Source organism: Colobus angolensis, unplaced genomic scaffold (genome assembly GCF_000951035.1).
Source record: "Colobus angolensis palliatus isolate OR3802 unplaced genomic scaffold, Cang.pa_1.0 Scaffold276, whole genome shotgun sequence".
Classification (NCBI taxonomy): domain Eukaryota; kingdom Metazoa; phylum Chordata; class Mammalia; order Primates; family Cercopithecidae; genus Colobus; species Colobus angolensis.
Genome location: NW_012115999.1, coordinates 2,956,814 through 2,973,272, shown reverse-complemented (window position 1 = coordinate 2,973,272; position 16,459 = coordinate 2,956,814). Strand labels below are relative to the sequence as shown.

Below are 16,459 nucleotides of genomic sequence, written 5' to 3'. Positions count from 1 at the left end.
TATAAAAACAGACTCATCGATCAATGGAACAGAATAGAGAACCCAGAAATAAAGCCGCATACCCTACAACCAAACTGATCTTCAACAAAGTCAACAAAAACATGCACTGGGGAAAGGACACCCTATTCAACAAACGGTGCTGGGAAATTGGATAGCCATATTTAGAAGAATGAAACTAGACCCAGACATCTCATCAAACACAAAAGTTAACTCAAAACAGATTAAAGCCTAAATATTAAGACCTGAAACTACAAAAAACGGAGAAGAAAACCTAGAAAAACTCTTCTGGACACTGGCATAGGAAATCTAACAAAGTGCTATTATCTAGAACTTAAACATCAAGAAAAAACCAAATAACCCCATTAAAAAGTGGGCAAAAACCATGACTGGACATTTTTCAAAAGAAGACATACAAGTGGCCAACAAACATGAAAAAATGCTCAACATCACTAATCATCAGAGAAATGCAAATTAAAACCACAATGAGATGCCCCATCTCACACCAGATGCCAGGCAAGGATGCGAAGCAAACAGAATGCTTACATACTGCCGGCGGGAATGTCAGTTAGTACATCCTTTATGGAAAACAGCATGGAAATTTCTCAAAGAACTTAAAAACAGAACTATCATTTAATCCAGAAATTCCACTACTATGTATATACCCAAAGGGAAATAAATCATTATATCAAAAAGATACCTGCACTTGTATGTTAACCATGGCATTATTCACAATAGTAAAGATATGGAATCATTAAATGGAGGATGAGATAAAGAAAATGGGGTGTGTGTGTGTAAAAGTACTCACCCATCAAAAATAATAAAATCATGTCTTTTTTACAGCAACATGGATAGAACTATGGAGGCCACTATCCTAAATGAAATAACTCAGAAACAGTCAAATACCACATGTCCTCACAAGTTGGAGCTGAACCATAGGCACACATCATATAGAATGGAATAAGACACACTGGAAACGACAAAAGGTGGGGAGTGGAGTGTGGGTTCAAAAATTTCCTGTTTGGTACAATAAATGTTCATTATTCAGGTGATGGCTACACTAAAAGCCCAAACTTCACCACCACATATTATGCATGTAAGAAATCTGCACTTGTACTCCCTAAATATATACAAATTTTAAATATTAAAAAGAATAAGCTTTGGACTTACTTTCTAGGTCATGAGGAACTATTAAAGGAATTAACAAAGACCCCATCAGAGTTGCTTTTTAGAAAATATACTCTGGTAAGGAAGAGGTAGACCAGGTGGATAAGGATAATGCAAGAGTATAAGTGAAATAAGGACCTGAACTAAGGCAACTAAATGACAGTGAAAACAAATATTCCAGAGACTTTAAGAAAGGGAGTCATTAGTAACTGTGGAATGAGGGGAGGAAGGGGAAGGGGGAAGGGGGAAGGAGGAAGGAAGAAGAAAGAGAGGTCAGAGGGGAGAGGAGAGAAAGGAAAAGAAACAGACTCACTGGGCCAAAAGAGGCAGAGGGTGGATGAATGAATGATGGTACAAGTAAGAAGGGAACAAAAGGAAAGACTCAGACTGGGGATTAAAAAATGAGTCCGTTTGAAACCTAAAGTCATAGAAGTTCTAAGTTTTCTAGTTGACAATGTCAAGATAAGTGTTTGGGAGTTCAGAGGGAGATCTGTACTGCAGCTATAATTTGGGGAATCTACATAGTATATGGATGGTATTGGTCATTCCCATAGTTTAAACTTTGAACTATGGCCTAGAATGGAACCATAGAAAACTCATACATTTAATGGTCAGGTAAAATAAAATGAATTAACTGGCCAGACGTTGTGGCTCACGCCTGTAATCCCAGCACTTCGGGAGGCCTAGGCGGGCAGATCACAAGGCCAGGAGATTGAGACCATCCTGAGTAACACAGTGAAACCCCGTCGCTATTAAAAATACACAAAATTAGCTAGGTGTGGTGGCACGTGCCTATAATCCCAACTACACAGGAGGCTGAGGCAGGAGAACTGCTTGAACCCGGGAGGTAGAGGTTGCAGTGAGCCACGATCATGCCACTGCACTCCAATCTGGGCGAGAGAGCGAGACTACATCTCAAAAAAAAAAAAAAGAAAGAAAGAAAAGAGAAGAAAAGCAAAGCAAAGCTTGAGAAGGAAGAGCCTGAGGTATGGATCAGGAGGAGTGGTGTCACAGAAGCCAAAGAAGGAAAGTTTAAAGAAGCAAGGTTAATTTGTGCAGCAACAAGATAAATCAGAATAAAATGAAAAAGCAGGGAATCAACATAGAGACTTGGGTAAATTAAAGATGAAAATGTAGAGGGATCCCGAGACCATAAAGTTGAGAATGGGAAGTAAGACATCGTCACAGAGGCTTGAGTATAGCAGCAGCAGCTACAGCATGGCCTCCCAGGCTCCCACTCAGGAGCATCAATGCATTACAGCTGCAGCAGCAGTGACCACAGCCAGAGCCTTCAGCACCATTAGCCGCAAGTGCCAGCTGGCTCCAGCCCCGAGGCCACAGACAGTTTACTGATCTCTAGGTAATCCTATTCTCCAGCCCTTCCAATTCCTAACAATTCCTGAGATTAAGCCTTTCCCTGCTTGAAATAGAGTGGTTTCTGTTTTCCTGGCTGGAGACTAACTCATACTGTATTTGATAGCAGTGTGTTTTAGGACACTGTTCCTCAAAGATGAAAATCTGGGATTGGCACACCCAGGCAATCTTAGATAACTTAAACTACTGTTTTTTTACTACATGTACATGCCATTTTCCATGGCAATGAGGGCACCACGGAGTTCCAGCCCAACTAGGTCAGAGAACCAACTCAGATGCTAGGAGGTGGTACTGCTGCTGGAACTCTGCTGCTGTAGAAGCTAAGCAGGAATCCAGAGCCTGTACTGCACCAAAGCTGCTGTTTCTACCTATTCCTTGCTTTCTCCCTTCCTGCCATTTAAGAGCACCAAACAGTAGGAATGGAGTTGCCAGCCAATAAACTAGTAATTAGCAGGAACTATATCAGAGATGCTACAATGGGAGAAAAAAAAAAGGTGCTTCATTTTGACAGACTGGGGTGAACGGGAGATGGAAAGGCATTATTCAGCAGGTAAAAGTTGGGATAAAAAAGCATTTTTGCTGCAAGCCAATGCAAGCAACATGATATAGATGGGAATGTACAGTGCCATCAAGTTGGAATTAAGTCTGAAGGTGAATACACATGACGTGTGAGACAGATCTAGAAAAATGTCATATCCATTTCAAAGATCCTTTGTAATAAACCCATACACAGATCAACCATGTTAGGATCACATTTAAAATTTCCATCTGGAAAACGGAAATTTATTTGCTTTAACCAAGTATGCTCAACTCAAAGCAAGTTTTAAATAACTCAATACATAAATATTAATTTAAAAGTCTTTAGTAACACTTAATTGAATAATTACTTAATTCAATCATTTTACAGCTTGATTATAAATAACCATGCAAATTATTAACACTTTTATCATGATCTAGAAAAGTGAAGCCTCTTACCTATCTCTTCACAGGTTGTTTACAAGGAAAAATAGATACTTACCAAGTGCACTCGTTGCATCTTCAAAAAGGTTTGACCGAGAAGAATCTCCCGATGTACTGTAAAAGGATTTTAGAACAATCACATTTTAAAAAGTATATACAATTTAATTTACATTAGTTTAGTAACTATACAACTTGTAAACAGATTCTTTGATTTTAATTAAATACAAAAGTCTGACTACAGTATTTAAACTGTCTCTTGTAGATTAAATCCAAAAGCTTTATCTACAACATTTGTGGTTTGGGAAAAATTTTCAATCTTGGTACTCCTTCTATTCTGAGAATCCATCATTTTAAATGTCAAAATATATAAAATAATATCCTAACAGACAGCATCTGTCTATTGAATACAAAAAAGATAATGCACAATTATTTACCTGAAGTAATTTACATGAGAAGTTAAATAATTTATAAATCAAGTCACACCAGAAGAAATATCAAAAGCAGTATATAGTAAAATAGCACATGGAGAAACCAAATTAGGCTATAGTCTTTACATAATGAGATCTTACAGATAAGTTCTGAACGAGGACACTGAAAGAAGACATTCAAATAAAGAAATATAGCATATGCAAAAAAGGTAGATATGGGTTAAATCCAAGTTTGAATGTAACGAAAATCAGTGTAAAAACATTAAGTTTCTGTTGGGAAACTACAGAGAAATCTGCAATAAAAGAAAATTATGAAAGACCACGAAGAGCAGGCCAAAGAAAAATAAACTTAAGTTTACAACAGTGGTAAAGGTAGTAGTTGGAACTTTAAAGCAGACACACATACACACTTAGACCTGTGTCTCAATTAAAAAAAACACCCATTATATTTCAGTTCTGAGAAAGCCTTTGGTAGTATATAGTAAGAGCAGAAAACCCAAGTTTGGATTCGTAAATTACTGAACCTTTCTAAGCGTGTTTCTTCATCAGTACAATGGTCAGTGATAGTATCATATACTCCAGAGTGTTGTGGGTAGGGCTACACTAGTACACTGCTTAGCAAAGTGCCTGGCATCATAACATCCAATATGAATATTATGATTAATATAATCCTTTGGTATAATTTTTAAGTTCTTCATTAAATATACTGTAAAACTAATACAGAGAAAATAAAATATCAAAAAGCACAATATATAAAAACTAAATTTTTCCTACCCCTAACCCAGAGACCACCACTATGACACCAATTTCTATTTAAAAGAATAACAATTTGCATCTTACTTTTTTTTTGTTGTTTTGTTTTTTAAGCTTTTGTGTTTTTTAACTTAACAATCATTCTATGTCGGCACAATCAAATCTACTTCAATTTTTTCCCACAGATGCACGGTATTCCATTTAAAAGACCAAATTAAGCTCTTATTAAGGAATGTGTAGTTTGGTTTCCTGCATTTACATTCTTTCTACAGTCAAATTTATCAATCTTTCCTGTTACAACTTTTGTTGTTGTCTTGCTTAGGAATGACTTCGCAAAGTGAAGATTATTCTTTTGTTCCCTTGTTCTCCATTAGTTTATGGCTTTTCTTTTGCATTAAATCCATATCCATCTATAATTTATTTTTGCAGGTGTATAGTATGAGGGGTCATTCTTTTTTCATTCCAGATGATGAGATCTCAACAGCATTTTCCCCACATTGTTCTGAAATTGTATCTTTATTTTCTATTAAGTTCCTGTATCTATTTGGGTCTATTTCTAGGCTACTGTTGATTTCCCTGACCAATCTTTGTAATATGAGCCATTCCAAACTGTTTTAATCACTACTGTATAATACATTTTAAAATTCGGTAAGACTCGTCTCCCTTAGAATAATTTACACTATTATCACACATTGTCTTTAAAAAGTTCTCTTTAAACACCACAGATAAGACTGGGTGTACTTATACTTTAACCACTATTCTTTAATCTTGATTCTGTCTCACTACTTCTCCCCTCTCCAACCACAGAGGAAACCACTCATCAGTTATATGTCAACGCTTTCCTACTTCTCTTCTACACATTAACATGCATACCCACAGAAAATGTACGATGTTGTTCATGGGTTTTGTCTGGTTTATGGTTATCACCTATACTCTTTTGCAACCTGCTTTTTTCACTCAATAACAAAGCCTCAAAACCACACTCATTTAACATGCTTATATAGTACATACTTTAACTGTCTTGTAGTATCAGATACAGGGTTTCTCAAATTTTACAGAGTTCAAGAATCCCAAGTATTCACCAGGAGGGCTTGTTGACTTCCAGGATCCACTCTCAGATAATTCTGATTTACAGGTCCAGGGTGGCCCAAGAATTCATGTCAAACACACTCCCAGTGATGCTGATGTGGCCTATTGACAACTACACTTTGAGTAGTCCTGTTCTCTACTACGAATAAACCACAGGTCAATTTAGGATTCCAATTTGTCCTTTAATTACAAACAATACGGTCATGGGCACAAGTGCAGTTCCTCTCAGGTAGATATCAAGTGGAATTTGCACTGTAATAGACAATTTTTAAAACAACAAAATTGACCTAAAGAAACAAATCCCTAATAACAAACATCAGGTCAGTGGTCATAAACAGACTTCCCGAAGCTCTCTTATCAGCTTATCTCCTGATAATTATTCACTAGGTTTTGTGTTTCACAGGACAGTAGATATTTTCCAGCAAAGATAAAGGAACTAAGACGCATTTAAGCAGCTTGTTTTCTGAGTTTCTCTCGTTCCTCTCTTCTTATATTTCTCTGAGGTAAAATTTTCAGAAATAAGAATAAGCAGTTGGTATACAAAGTCCAACTAAGAAACTCTAGTGTCTGCTTTCGGGGATCACTGACCATCAAGTTACTTATGCAACTTCTGTAGGTCTGAAAAGATAATCCTGGCTCTTTTTAGAATAACGTTAAGTAAAACTGCAACTCCAGGAAGAAAATAAAAGTAGAGTAATGGGCCGGGTGTGGTGGCTCACGCCTGTAATCCCAGCACTTTGGGAGGTCAAGGTGGGTGGATCACCCGAGGTCAGGAGTACCAGATCAGCCTGGCTAACATGGCGAAACCCCTTCTCTACTAAAAATACAAAAAATTAGCTGGGCGTGGTGCCATGCGCCTGTAATCCCAGCTACTCAGGAGGCTGAGACAGGAGAATCGCCTGAACCTGAGCCGCGATCATGCCACTGCACTCTAGCCTGGGTGACAGAGTGAGACTCTGTCTCAAAAAAAAAGAGTTAATGAAGAAACAAATTTAAATCTATGGCATTAGTACATTAAAATGTATTGATCAACTTTAAAATTCTCACACTGTAAGTTTTTTTTAAAGGAGCTTAAAGCAATTAAGAGAATAAGATGTACTGTGCCAACTGACTTAAGACGTATTAAGTTTGCAATATTTAAGTGCTTTGGTGAACCAATTTTTTAAATTTCTAAGTTCCCTCTCACACACAGACCTGATCAACAGCTCTGTGATGTAACAGCTTAACCTGACTCTACGTGGTATCCACTAGGATAAGACGGTTGAATGCATTTCTAGTTGTACATGGGAAAGATGGATCAAGTTAGGCAATGGTGTCACAGAATACTTAAAGCAGTGTTCCAGGCAAGTAACAGTGCAAATATTTTACTGCCTAAACCCATGTTATATTCTTAGGGAATCAATTCTTTAGAAAGAGACCCGAGTAAGCAATGAATCCGGTGGCTTAGACTCCTCCAAACACAGTTGACTAAGTCAGACACAGAAACCACACTCAAAGGCAGAACACTAAAATGAAGGATCACAACTGTATCTTTCTGATCATTGTCATATATATCTTAACCCCTTTCCATGTCTGTCAACCCTTCCAGTCACTGCACAGTTTTCCACTGTCTGACTCTGACTCTGCAAGGATCATATAACTACTACCTCTGAGGTCCTGAGTTGCTCTAAGTCACAAAGCACAAACAACTGTAGTGCCAGTGAAGGCTGGTCATAATATAACTCATGCTCTTAGATCAAGGAATTGTGCTGAATGATTTCCAACCAAGAGACCTCTCTGACTTAAGCATTTGGTCATTTTACCTGATCATCTGGGGAGAAAAAAAAAATCTTGTTTTAAACTGCTCAATAATCCTAACTGCCTAAGTAGCCACTTAGTTGAGGTGTCTCTGCTGTCAACTTCCCACAAGGAATTATTTCTTGCTCCTCAAATATCCCAACACTCTTTTCCCTTTTTCCCCTAAAGATCTATATAGGCAGAAGCTTGAATTTCTACACAAGCTCACAAAGATACAGATACAACAGTGAAAAATTGAAATAATCCACAGGTTCAGGTTACAAGAGCTAACAAATGTCAGAACCAAACACAATGTATAAACTACTGGAAAGATTTACTAACATGGAAGGATGCTTATGACATACATGACAATGACCACAAAGCATACAGATCAAGTACAAATGATGATTAGGGTGGCAATGTCATGTTATAATCCTTGACTCATTTTGGTTATTTGTATTTCCTAACGTTTCTATTAAAAAATGATTTTCACTTGCTCTCTCCTTCCCACTGCACCCCACCCTGCCCAAATCAACAGAGTACAGAAATCTGATTATGGAAATTTGTACTTATATTCTCCTTAGCAAACTATCAAAATAGACACAGCATATGTTTCAGTCAAACATTTAAAAAAGGCTTAACATAGCAGATACAGTCAGTTTAATCAAAACAATCATCAAAATAAATGCATGAAGTTCCTGTTAAACACGGATTTTGAGATAGAATTTCCTAGAATCCAGTTCCTACCTGTCAGTTGCTGTTGGGCTAGTAGCCACTGGTGTCTCTGCTGGCTTTTCTGCAGGTTTCTCTTGTTTAGTTGCACTAGCAGGTGCAGGTTCAGAAGATGCTGTCGCTGATGCTGGAGTGATGGATGCAGGTGTGGAGGTGGGAGCCAAAGCAGGGACAGGGGTTGGAGCCTGAGCCACAGTTGTTGCGGTAGAGGAAGTAACGGCTGTAGTGCTGGCAGGAGCTGACTGCTGAGTTGTAGCTGGTGCTGGTGTGGACACTGCTTTGGGCTAAACACATTAAAAGGCAAAATAAATTACGATAAAATACTACATATTGACTGATCTCTAATTACACTATACCGTTACAGGATGCCACAAACATAGCACTAATAACAACCTGTAACTTGAAAATAATTTTGTAAAATGACACAATAAATGATCAATATTAGCAGTCTGACTCATGGTTACTCTTGCAAAGCTCATGAGAGCATATGTTAATCTTAATTATCAACCACAATTAATTTTACCCAACAATTTCAGTCTTCATATCAAGTTAATACAAAAAGTCAAAAATTTGAAATATAGAGTATGTGTGTGTGTGTGTGTGTGTGTATATATATATATATATATATATAAAACAAAAAAGAAAACCGTATCATTTTCTCAAAAAAACTTTATGTACCTGAGTTGTAACTTTAAAGTACCTAATAACCACTTAAAAGCATTACCAAAATACTTTTCTTTAAAGACAGGGTCTTGCTACATTGCCCAGGCTGGTCTTGAACTCCTGGCCTCAAGCAATCATCCCACCACGGCCTCCCAAAGCACTAGGATTACAGGCATAAACTACTAAACCTAGCCCAAAATAATGTTCTTGAAATGGCAGTACAAATGTTTGTTTATAAACATGTCAAATATTCTGTTGCACTGTATTTTAGAAGAGGGAGGAAAATCTAAAAATTGACTACAAATCAACAGGTCCAAGTACAAAAAGGTTCACAATACTTTGAGACGCGTATGTAGATAAGCAGAAAAATGAAGGCCAAATTAAGTTACCTCCACATGCTCAGCACTTTCTGAACTGGAAGTAGAGCCATAAAGCTTTCCACAGAGCAAAAAACAATTAGTTGACCCTTGAACAAGGGTTTGAACTGCACTGGGTCCACTTATATGATGATTTTTTTCAGAGGGTGCCTGTCTCTCCTTCTACCTCCTCTATCTCTACCACCTTGAGACAGCAAGACCAACCTTTCCTCCTTCTCAGCCTAGTCAGTGTGAAGACAAGGATGAAGACCTTCATGATGATCCACTTACACTTAATGAACACTAGAAATATTCTCTCTTGTGATTTTCTTTGTTTTGTTTTGAGAGAGGGTCTCACTCTATCTGGAGCCCACACTGGAGTGCAGTGGTGTGATAACAGCTCCTTGCAGCCTCAACCTCTCAAGGCTCCTGCCTCAGTCACTGCCCCCGCCCCCACCACCAGGTAGCTGGGACTACAAGCTCACACTACCACTCCCCACTAAATGTTTGTATTTTTTTTTTTTTTTTTTTATAGAGACAAGGTTTCACCAGGTTACCCAGACTGATCTCCAACTCCTGAGCTCAAGCGATTCGCCCACCTGGGCCTCCCAAGGTGCTGGGATTACAGGCATCAGCCGCCATACCTGGCCATGATTTTCTTAGTAATAGTTTCTCTAGCTTACTTTAATACAGTATATTATATATGTAATATACAAAACATGTATTAATCCACTGTTTATCAGTAAGGCTTCTGGTCAAGAGTAGGCTATTAGTAGGTAAGTTTTGGGCGAGTCAAAAGGTACATGCAGATTTCTGACTGCAGGGCAGAGGCTGGCACTTCTAAGCTCAGTGGTGTTCAAGGGTCAATTGTACATGCGTAAAAATCATACTACATGAGTTTTAGTTTTCTCCTAAGGCCTGTCAATGCTTACTACCTGTTTAGTTCATAACTTTCCCAAGGACCAAAGGTAGATATTTTGGTGGAAGACAGGACTTAAATTCAACATAATCTGCCACAAGCATAAACAAACTCTAAAACCAGTGAGCTGAGCTGCCTTGTGTCTTTTTGAGTTAATAAAGAAGACATTAGGAAAAAAAAAGGTTAGTGAAAGGTGATAGGTTTTTAAAAAATACTAGCATTACTCCCTTGTAGCTTAATTTTCTTAACAGCCAATATAATATTCCGCAGACTATTAACGTTCTAAAACGTCAATGAGCTGAAATCCTCAGGTCATTCTGGATCTTCAGTTATTCTGGATAGACTGGAGCTTCACAAAGGTGAAAATTCAGAGTTTTAAGCACCAAAACTTTGTAATAACCAATCTAGATAAAAATGTACTTTTAAATGTGGCATACTCATTTAATATTCTCCTTAATTATTTGTTATCAAAATAATATTGCAAAATGACTTGTCTTCAAGGTTCCTACTGCCAAGAACAGCTATTTATTCTTTATTCTAAACAGTATCAAGTCACTCTCTGCTTTTTAGTTTTTATTATTGCTTTTGATCTTAATAGCTTTTTCCTTTCCCTTCTTTGTATTAATAAGGTCATTTCTCAGTGCTTCCATAATGCCTTACTGTAGCAGCATTCCCTTCCTTCTTATAGTTGTCCTCTACTATTAACTTCAAAATAAAACAGTCATAAATATCATTAGAATCCTATGTAATATTAGGAATAAAAGACTTGAAGGAAAAACAAAAAAATTGTACGTAATATAATGACAGGCTTCAAGTATCTATTTCTCAAATACACGCACCCTTTGAGACTTTTTCTGCTTAATTCTGGTGTTCTAAATAGTCAGGATTACTGTAATATTAAAAGAAACTAAGACCAGTAAAACATATTTAAAACTGTGTGGCTATCACATTTTCCATTATGTACTATATATGCTAAAACTAGATAGGAAAATAGGATAGTATTCAGCAAATTCTGGCACATGCTATAACACAGATAGATGAACCTTGATAACATTATGCTAAGTGAAATAAGCCAGTCACAAAAAGACAAATACCATAGGATTCCACTTATATGATGGTGATAGCAGCAAAACAATGTAACTGTAATGTTTTTGAACTGTACACTTAAAATGATTAAACTGGAAGTTTGTTATAATATTTTATCACAGTTGAATAAAAAACCTAGATGATACAAGGTTTCCTTACGATTCTGCTTCTCTGTTTTTAAAGCTTAACATATAGTGAGTTAAGTTCTTAAGTATAGCAAAATCAATATGGTTCTTAACAAATTAAAAAATGTTCAAGTTCAACACATGTAAATTATTTAGCTGCTTGTTTCCCGGTATAGAAGGATGTGGTAATTAAAATTTATTTCAACTCTATTTTCTATTACTATTAATTATTTTGTGACTTTGAGAAAAAACCCACATTTATTCCACTTTTGGCCTTTGATGAAGTGGTTTCAATTAGTGATTTAAACTTACTTTCATTGCTACAAGTAACACTGTTCTTTCTCAGATTATGACAATCTAATCCTAAAAATGAATGTCATGAGTACCACTTCTCCATTTGTCTCTTAATTCTACACTGTATTATATCTTTAAATAAACAAGTATATAGTCTCTTAAAAAAATCCATGTTCATTCTCTGCTTTAAAAAAAATTTACTTTCATAAATTGTTCCAAATACATTCCAACCTACTAAATCACAAGAAAGTATCTGTTTAAAACTTCCTCACAAAAATCATTCCATCATTTCTTTAGCTGCCTTTTCCCTTTTTCAGTTTCTAAAAACATATTCTTTCATTAAGAAATATCACTGTAATAATAAGCTTTCATGCCTTTTCTGCCTTGAGGAATTTGTTAGGACTAGTACATAATTTAGCAAGTCTATTTAAGACAAACTTACGAAAACTACAGAATAAACATTTATTCCATTTATAAAGACATTTTAAAAGAATTATATAATAAATGATTTCACTACTCTAGCAGAAATAATTTCAACATTTTAAATTTGGATATCAAGTGTATTTTTAATATACATTTTCCTGGTTATTAGTGAGGCTAGTTAAATCTATAATTCCTACTCTTATCCTTTTTGCTTTATAGGTCATCCTTTCCTTACTGATTTCTAAAAATTCTTTACATAATCTGAATATTAATTTTTTTCTTCCTTTTGGTGTTTCAATTGTTTTAATTTACATAAAATTTTATTTAAAACTATATTAAATTATAGTTTAATGTATAATAACATAAACCATTAATAACTTTATGTTTCACTTAAGGTAAATTCTTAAAAAGCTTCATAGTAAAGTTCACACCACTATGGATGTGTATAAACTGTGTCCATTGTGTGGACTTGGGATCATCATTTTTAAAAAGACTTACATGCACAAACATATACAGAATGAAGTTGAAACTTACTTTAGTCACCATAACCACCACAAAGTTTTTCTCATCAATTTTGTATTCTTTGAGAGCAGTATCATCATTGAGGATTTTGCCTAATACATTAAGAGAAAAAAAAATCATTTAAGGCATAATCTTTCTCTTACACATAAGTTAGTTAAAACAACTTTCTACTTGAAATATGATTATTTCAGAAATATTAAAATATGAATCACCAACATAAATTCTATCAGTCAGTACTTTTCCCAAAGAAAAAACCAATCAATCGAGATAAAAATAAAACAATTCCTAAGTGGCAGGGCATGGTGGCTCATGCCTGTAATCCCAACCCTTTGGAAGGCTGAGGAGGGAATACAGCTTGAGGCCAGGAGTTTGAGACCAGCCTGGGCAACATAGCAAAACCCTGTTTATAAAAAAAAATAATTCAAAATTAGCCAGGCACTGTGGCACATGCCTATGGTCGTAGCTACTTGGGAGGCTGAGGCAGGAGGATCACTTGAGCCCAGGAGTTCAAGGATACAGCAAGCTATAATCACACCACTGCACTCCAGCCTGGGTGACAGAGCAAGACCCTCTCTCAAAATAAACAAAACTAAAAGGCATAAGCATTTAACTGAAAGATATCAAACTTATATAGTGTATATAGAATGACAATCAATTTTTACAAATGTATTACTTCATTACATAAAGGACTTACTGGGCAAGAAAATATGAAAGAGACCCTGAAAAGAAGGAGATCATGACGATAAAGAAAATCCAATACTCTGATTGCACAGGGGTCCTCTGGAAAATAACCTATATTCTTTTCTGATACGAAGAAGGGGAGAGAAACCAATCTCCTGTTCCCCAAAATACACGTATCTGATAAATCAGAAATGTTCTAACACTATCAAAGCAAGACACTAAAAGTACTTCAGAAAATGACATGATACACAAGAAAGAGCAAGATGCTACAGAACTCAGAAATGTACAAAGATGTACAAAAGACTGCGATCGCGCTGAAGGTCATGTATTAGGTAAGTAGGACTCCCTGATGTTTCCTGCTCCATGAATTTAGTTTTCCATCTTTAAAAAGCTATTGAATCAAAACCTGCTAACATTAAGACAGAAAGGAATATGGATAGGAATGAGAAAACAGGCCAAAACGAGAAACTGGAAATTGGAATTTTATGTCTGCTTTTTTAGGCTTCTGAACTCTGATCTATAAAAATAATGGGACTGAATCACCGTGTTAGCATTTCCTCCAGGCTGTCTCACTTTAGGAAACACTATTCAGAAAAATAGAAGAATCCATGGGCGATCAAACACCCACCTTACTAACATCTACAACGAAAGCATTTTCTCTACTAAATTTGGATATCAAGTGTATTTTTAAAATACATTTTCCTGGTTATTAGTGAGGCTAGTTAAATCTATAATTCCTATGCTTATCCTTTGTTGCTTTATTGGTCATCCTTTCCTTATTGATTTCTAAGAATTCTTTACATAATCTGAATATTAATTTTTTTCTTCCTGTCAATGTCTTTCTGTGTGATGTGTTTTTTCGGTATTCTTCAGTCGGTTTTGGTTAAACTTAATTTTTACAAGAATGATTCCAAACATAGTAATAATAACACAATCAATATAAATGGTTTCAATTCAATTTTTTAAAAAAGCCCAGTTTCATTAAAAACACAAAAGCCAGTTACATGATGCTTACAAAAGATGACACAAAATACCGTTTGATGGAAAAATACATAGGGCAAATGTGAATAAAGAGAAGATTGAATATCAACATTAGATTCAAACGACTGCTCTTTCACTGCTTTTATTTGTACAATCATTTTTCTGACAATTTGAATATACTACAATATGTAAGATAACATTTCTAAAACTAAAAGAATATCAAGACATGGCATGTTAATTTTAATATTTAATTCATACCTGCATAAATTAATTTTTGACCTGCTACCGGAAAGGCATCTTTTCCCTTTTCAGATTCAATCTTCTCTTTCAGTGCTTTCACCTATAGGAAAAATAAAGATCTGTTTTGGAAAAAGTCTAAACAAAAAATGACAATCCAGAATCTGAATAAATAATGGAAGACAAAAATTATATACATAATTATTAATGCTTCCAAAACCTCAAAGATTGTTTTTCCAATTTGTATCAAAAAAGATTCAATATTAACTCATATTATTAGTTATGATAGGCATAAACTTTAACACCATCTGATACACACAGATTTTTAAAAGTTTACTAGTTGACTTGATAATTTAAAATAAAGTTTTCAAAATCAAAGTTTTGATTTATATAATGTTTATGGATTTATTTCCCACGGAGCAAGAAAGTAAAGCTCGATCACCTAAAAAATCTCAGAAATAAAACAGTCTCATCAACAAGAAGAATACTTCAATGTTAAAGGTTAAATTGTGAATGCTAAAAGGCAAATAATTCATTTTAAGTTTTATGCTTCATTACAATCACCACGGGTGCTTTACAAACACCAATTAAAACATAATCTCTGAGGGTGGGACCTTGACATCAGTATTTTTAAAAAGCTTTACAGGTGGTTCCAAAGTTCAGCCCAGGCTGAAAACCATCAGACAACTTCAATGCTCTTAAACAAGCAGCTTAGCTTCTCTCAGAATCAGTTTCATCTATAAGAGGAGCTGGAATCCATGACCTTTAGAGTCTCTTCATTTCCTAAAATTGTGTGACAATTAGGCTCATTATACGGTATTTAGAAAAATGAGTCTAATGGACTTCTTAACCTGTTAAGTAGGGAGGCAGAGGAGTAAAAAAAGAGATGGCTTTCTCATTTGCCTTTATAGAACTACTTTCATTACTTTAAAGACACAAGAACCAAGGAGAAAAATTCAAATTCCTTCAATTTCCCAGAATACTTCTTGAAAATTATCTAAGTTGACAGTTCTCTGAGTTTTAGACAGAAAGGGATACAAATATAGGTTTCTCTTCTACAATTAAAAAGTGACAGTGTGTACTTCAAAGATAAAAAAAGCTTATTTAGCTTCAAATGTTAACATACAATTTCACACAATCCTCAAAACTCTGGGACAAAAGGATATGTCACCCACTCAATTTTATAGACGAGGAGACGGAAATAAAGAGGTTACCATCCCTTACATGACTCCAAAGAGTATTTTGTAAATACCATATAAACCATCCTTGCTGTACTGATCTTCCTGAAATGGGTCAGTAGCATTTATTGCTATTCTGATGTTCCCCAAAGTAGAAATCCATCACAAAAACCCCAATCCACTATTTTCCACTGTTCCTCATTCCAAAGGTGAAACACAAGTAAAATTTTTTTTAAAGCCAAAACATCAGATTTGCAAAAAAAGTAAAACATTGTCAGTCTTCTCAGTGCTTTGCTGTTACTGTTATTTTGGCACATAGTTATTTTTTTGCAAAAAAAATTATTATAATAAATTTATATCTGTTTTTAAATGAACATTAATAAAATTTGTTTTAATTTCTAATATGGTAAACATTAATAAATGTTAAGTACATTGGGTCAGGCACAGTGGCTCATGCCTGTAATCCCAGAACTTTGGGAGACTGAGGTGGGAGGATCACCTGAGGCCAAGAGTTCGAGATCAGCCTGGCCAACATGATGAAACTCTGTCTCTACTAAAATGCAAAAAAAAAAAAAATTAGCCGAGCATGGTGGTACATGCCTGTAATCCCAGCCCTCAATAACTTATTTAAATGTAAACAAGTTTTGAAACCAAGTCATTTGAGGACTGCTATCCTACATGCTAAAAGACTTCCCAAGTCAACTAACTGATGGCAGAG

The 16,459-nt window shown here is 35.6% G+C and overlaps 1 protein-coding gene across 1 annotated transcript in view; it reads right to left on the bottom strand.

The window, feature by feature from the left end:
- Nucleotides 1–16,459, bottom strand: part of RAD23B (RAD23 homolog B (S. cerevisiae)) — a 46,862-nt gene that overhangs the window by 16,769 nt on the left and 13,634 nt on the right. Inside the window, exons 2-5 of the mRNA XM_011948243.1 lie at nt 14,585–14,666; nt 12,677–12,756; nt 8,292–8,560; nt 3,557–3,612 (exon numbers count right to left, since the gene is read on the bottom strand). Of these exons, the coding sequence (XP_011803633.1) occupies nt 3,557–3,612; nt 8,292–8,560; nt 12,677–12,756; nt 14,585–14,666 (487 nt within the window). The remainder of the gene's footprint in view (nt 1–3,556; nt 3,613–8,291; nt 8,561–12,676; nt 12,757–14,584; nt 14,667–16,459) is intronic.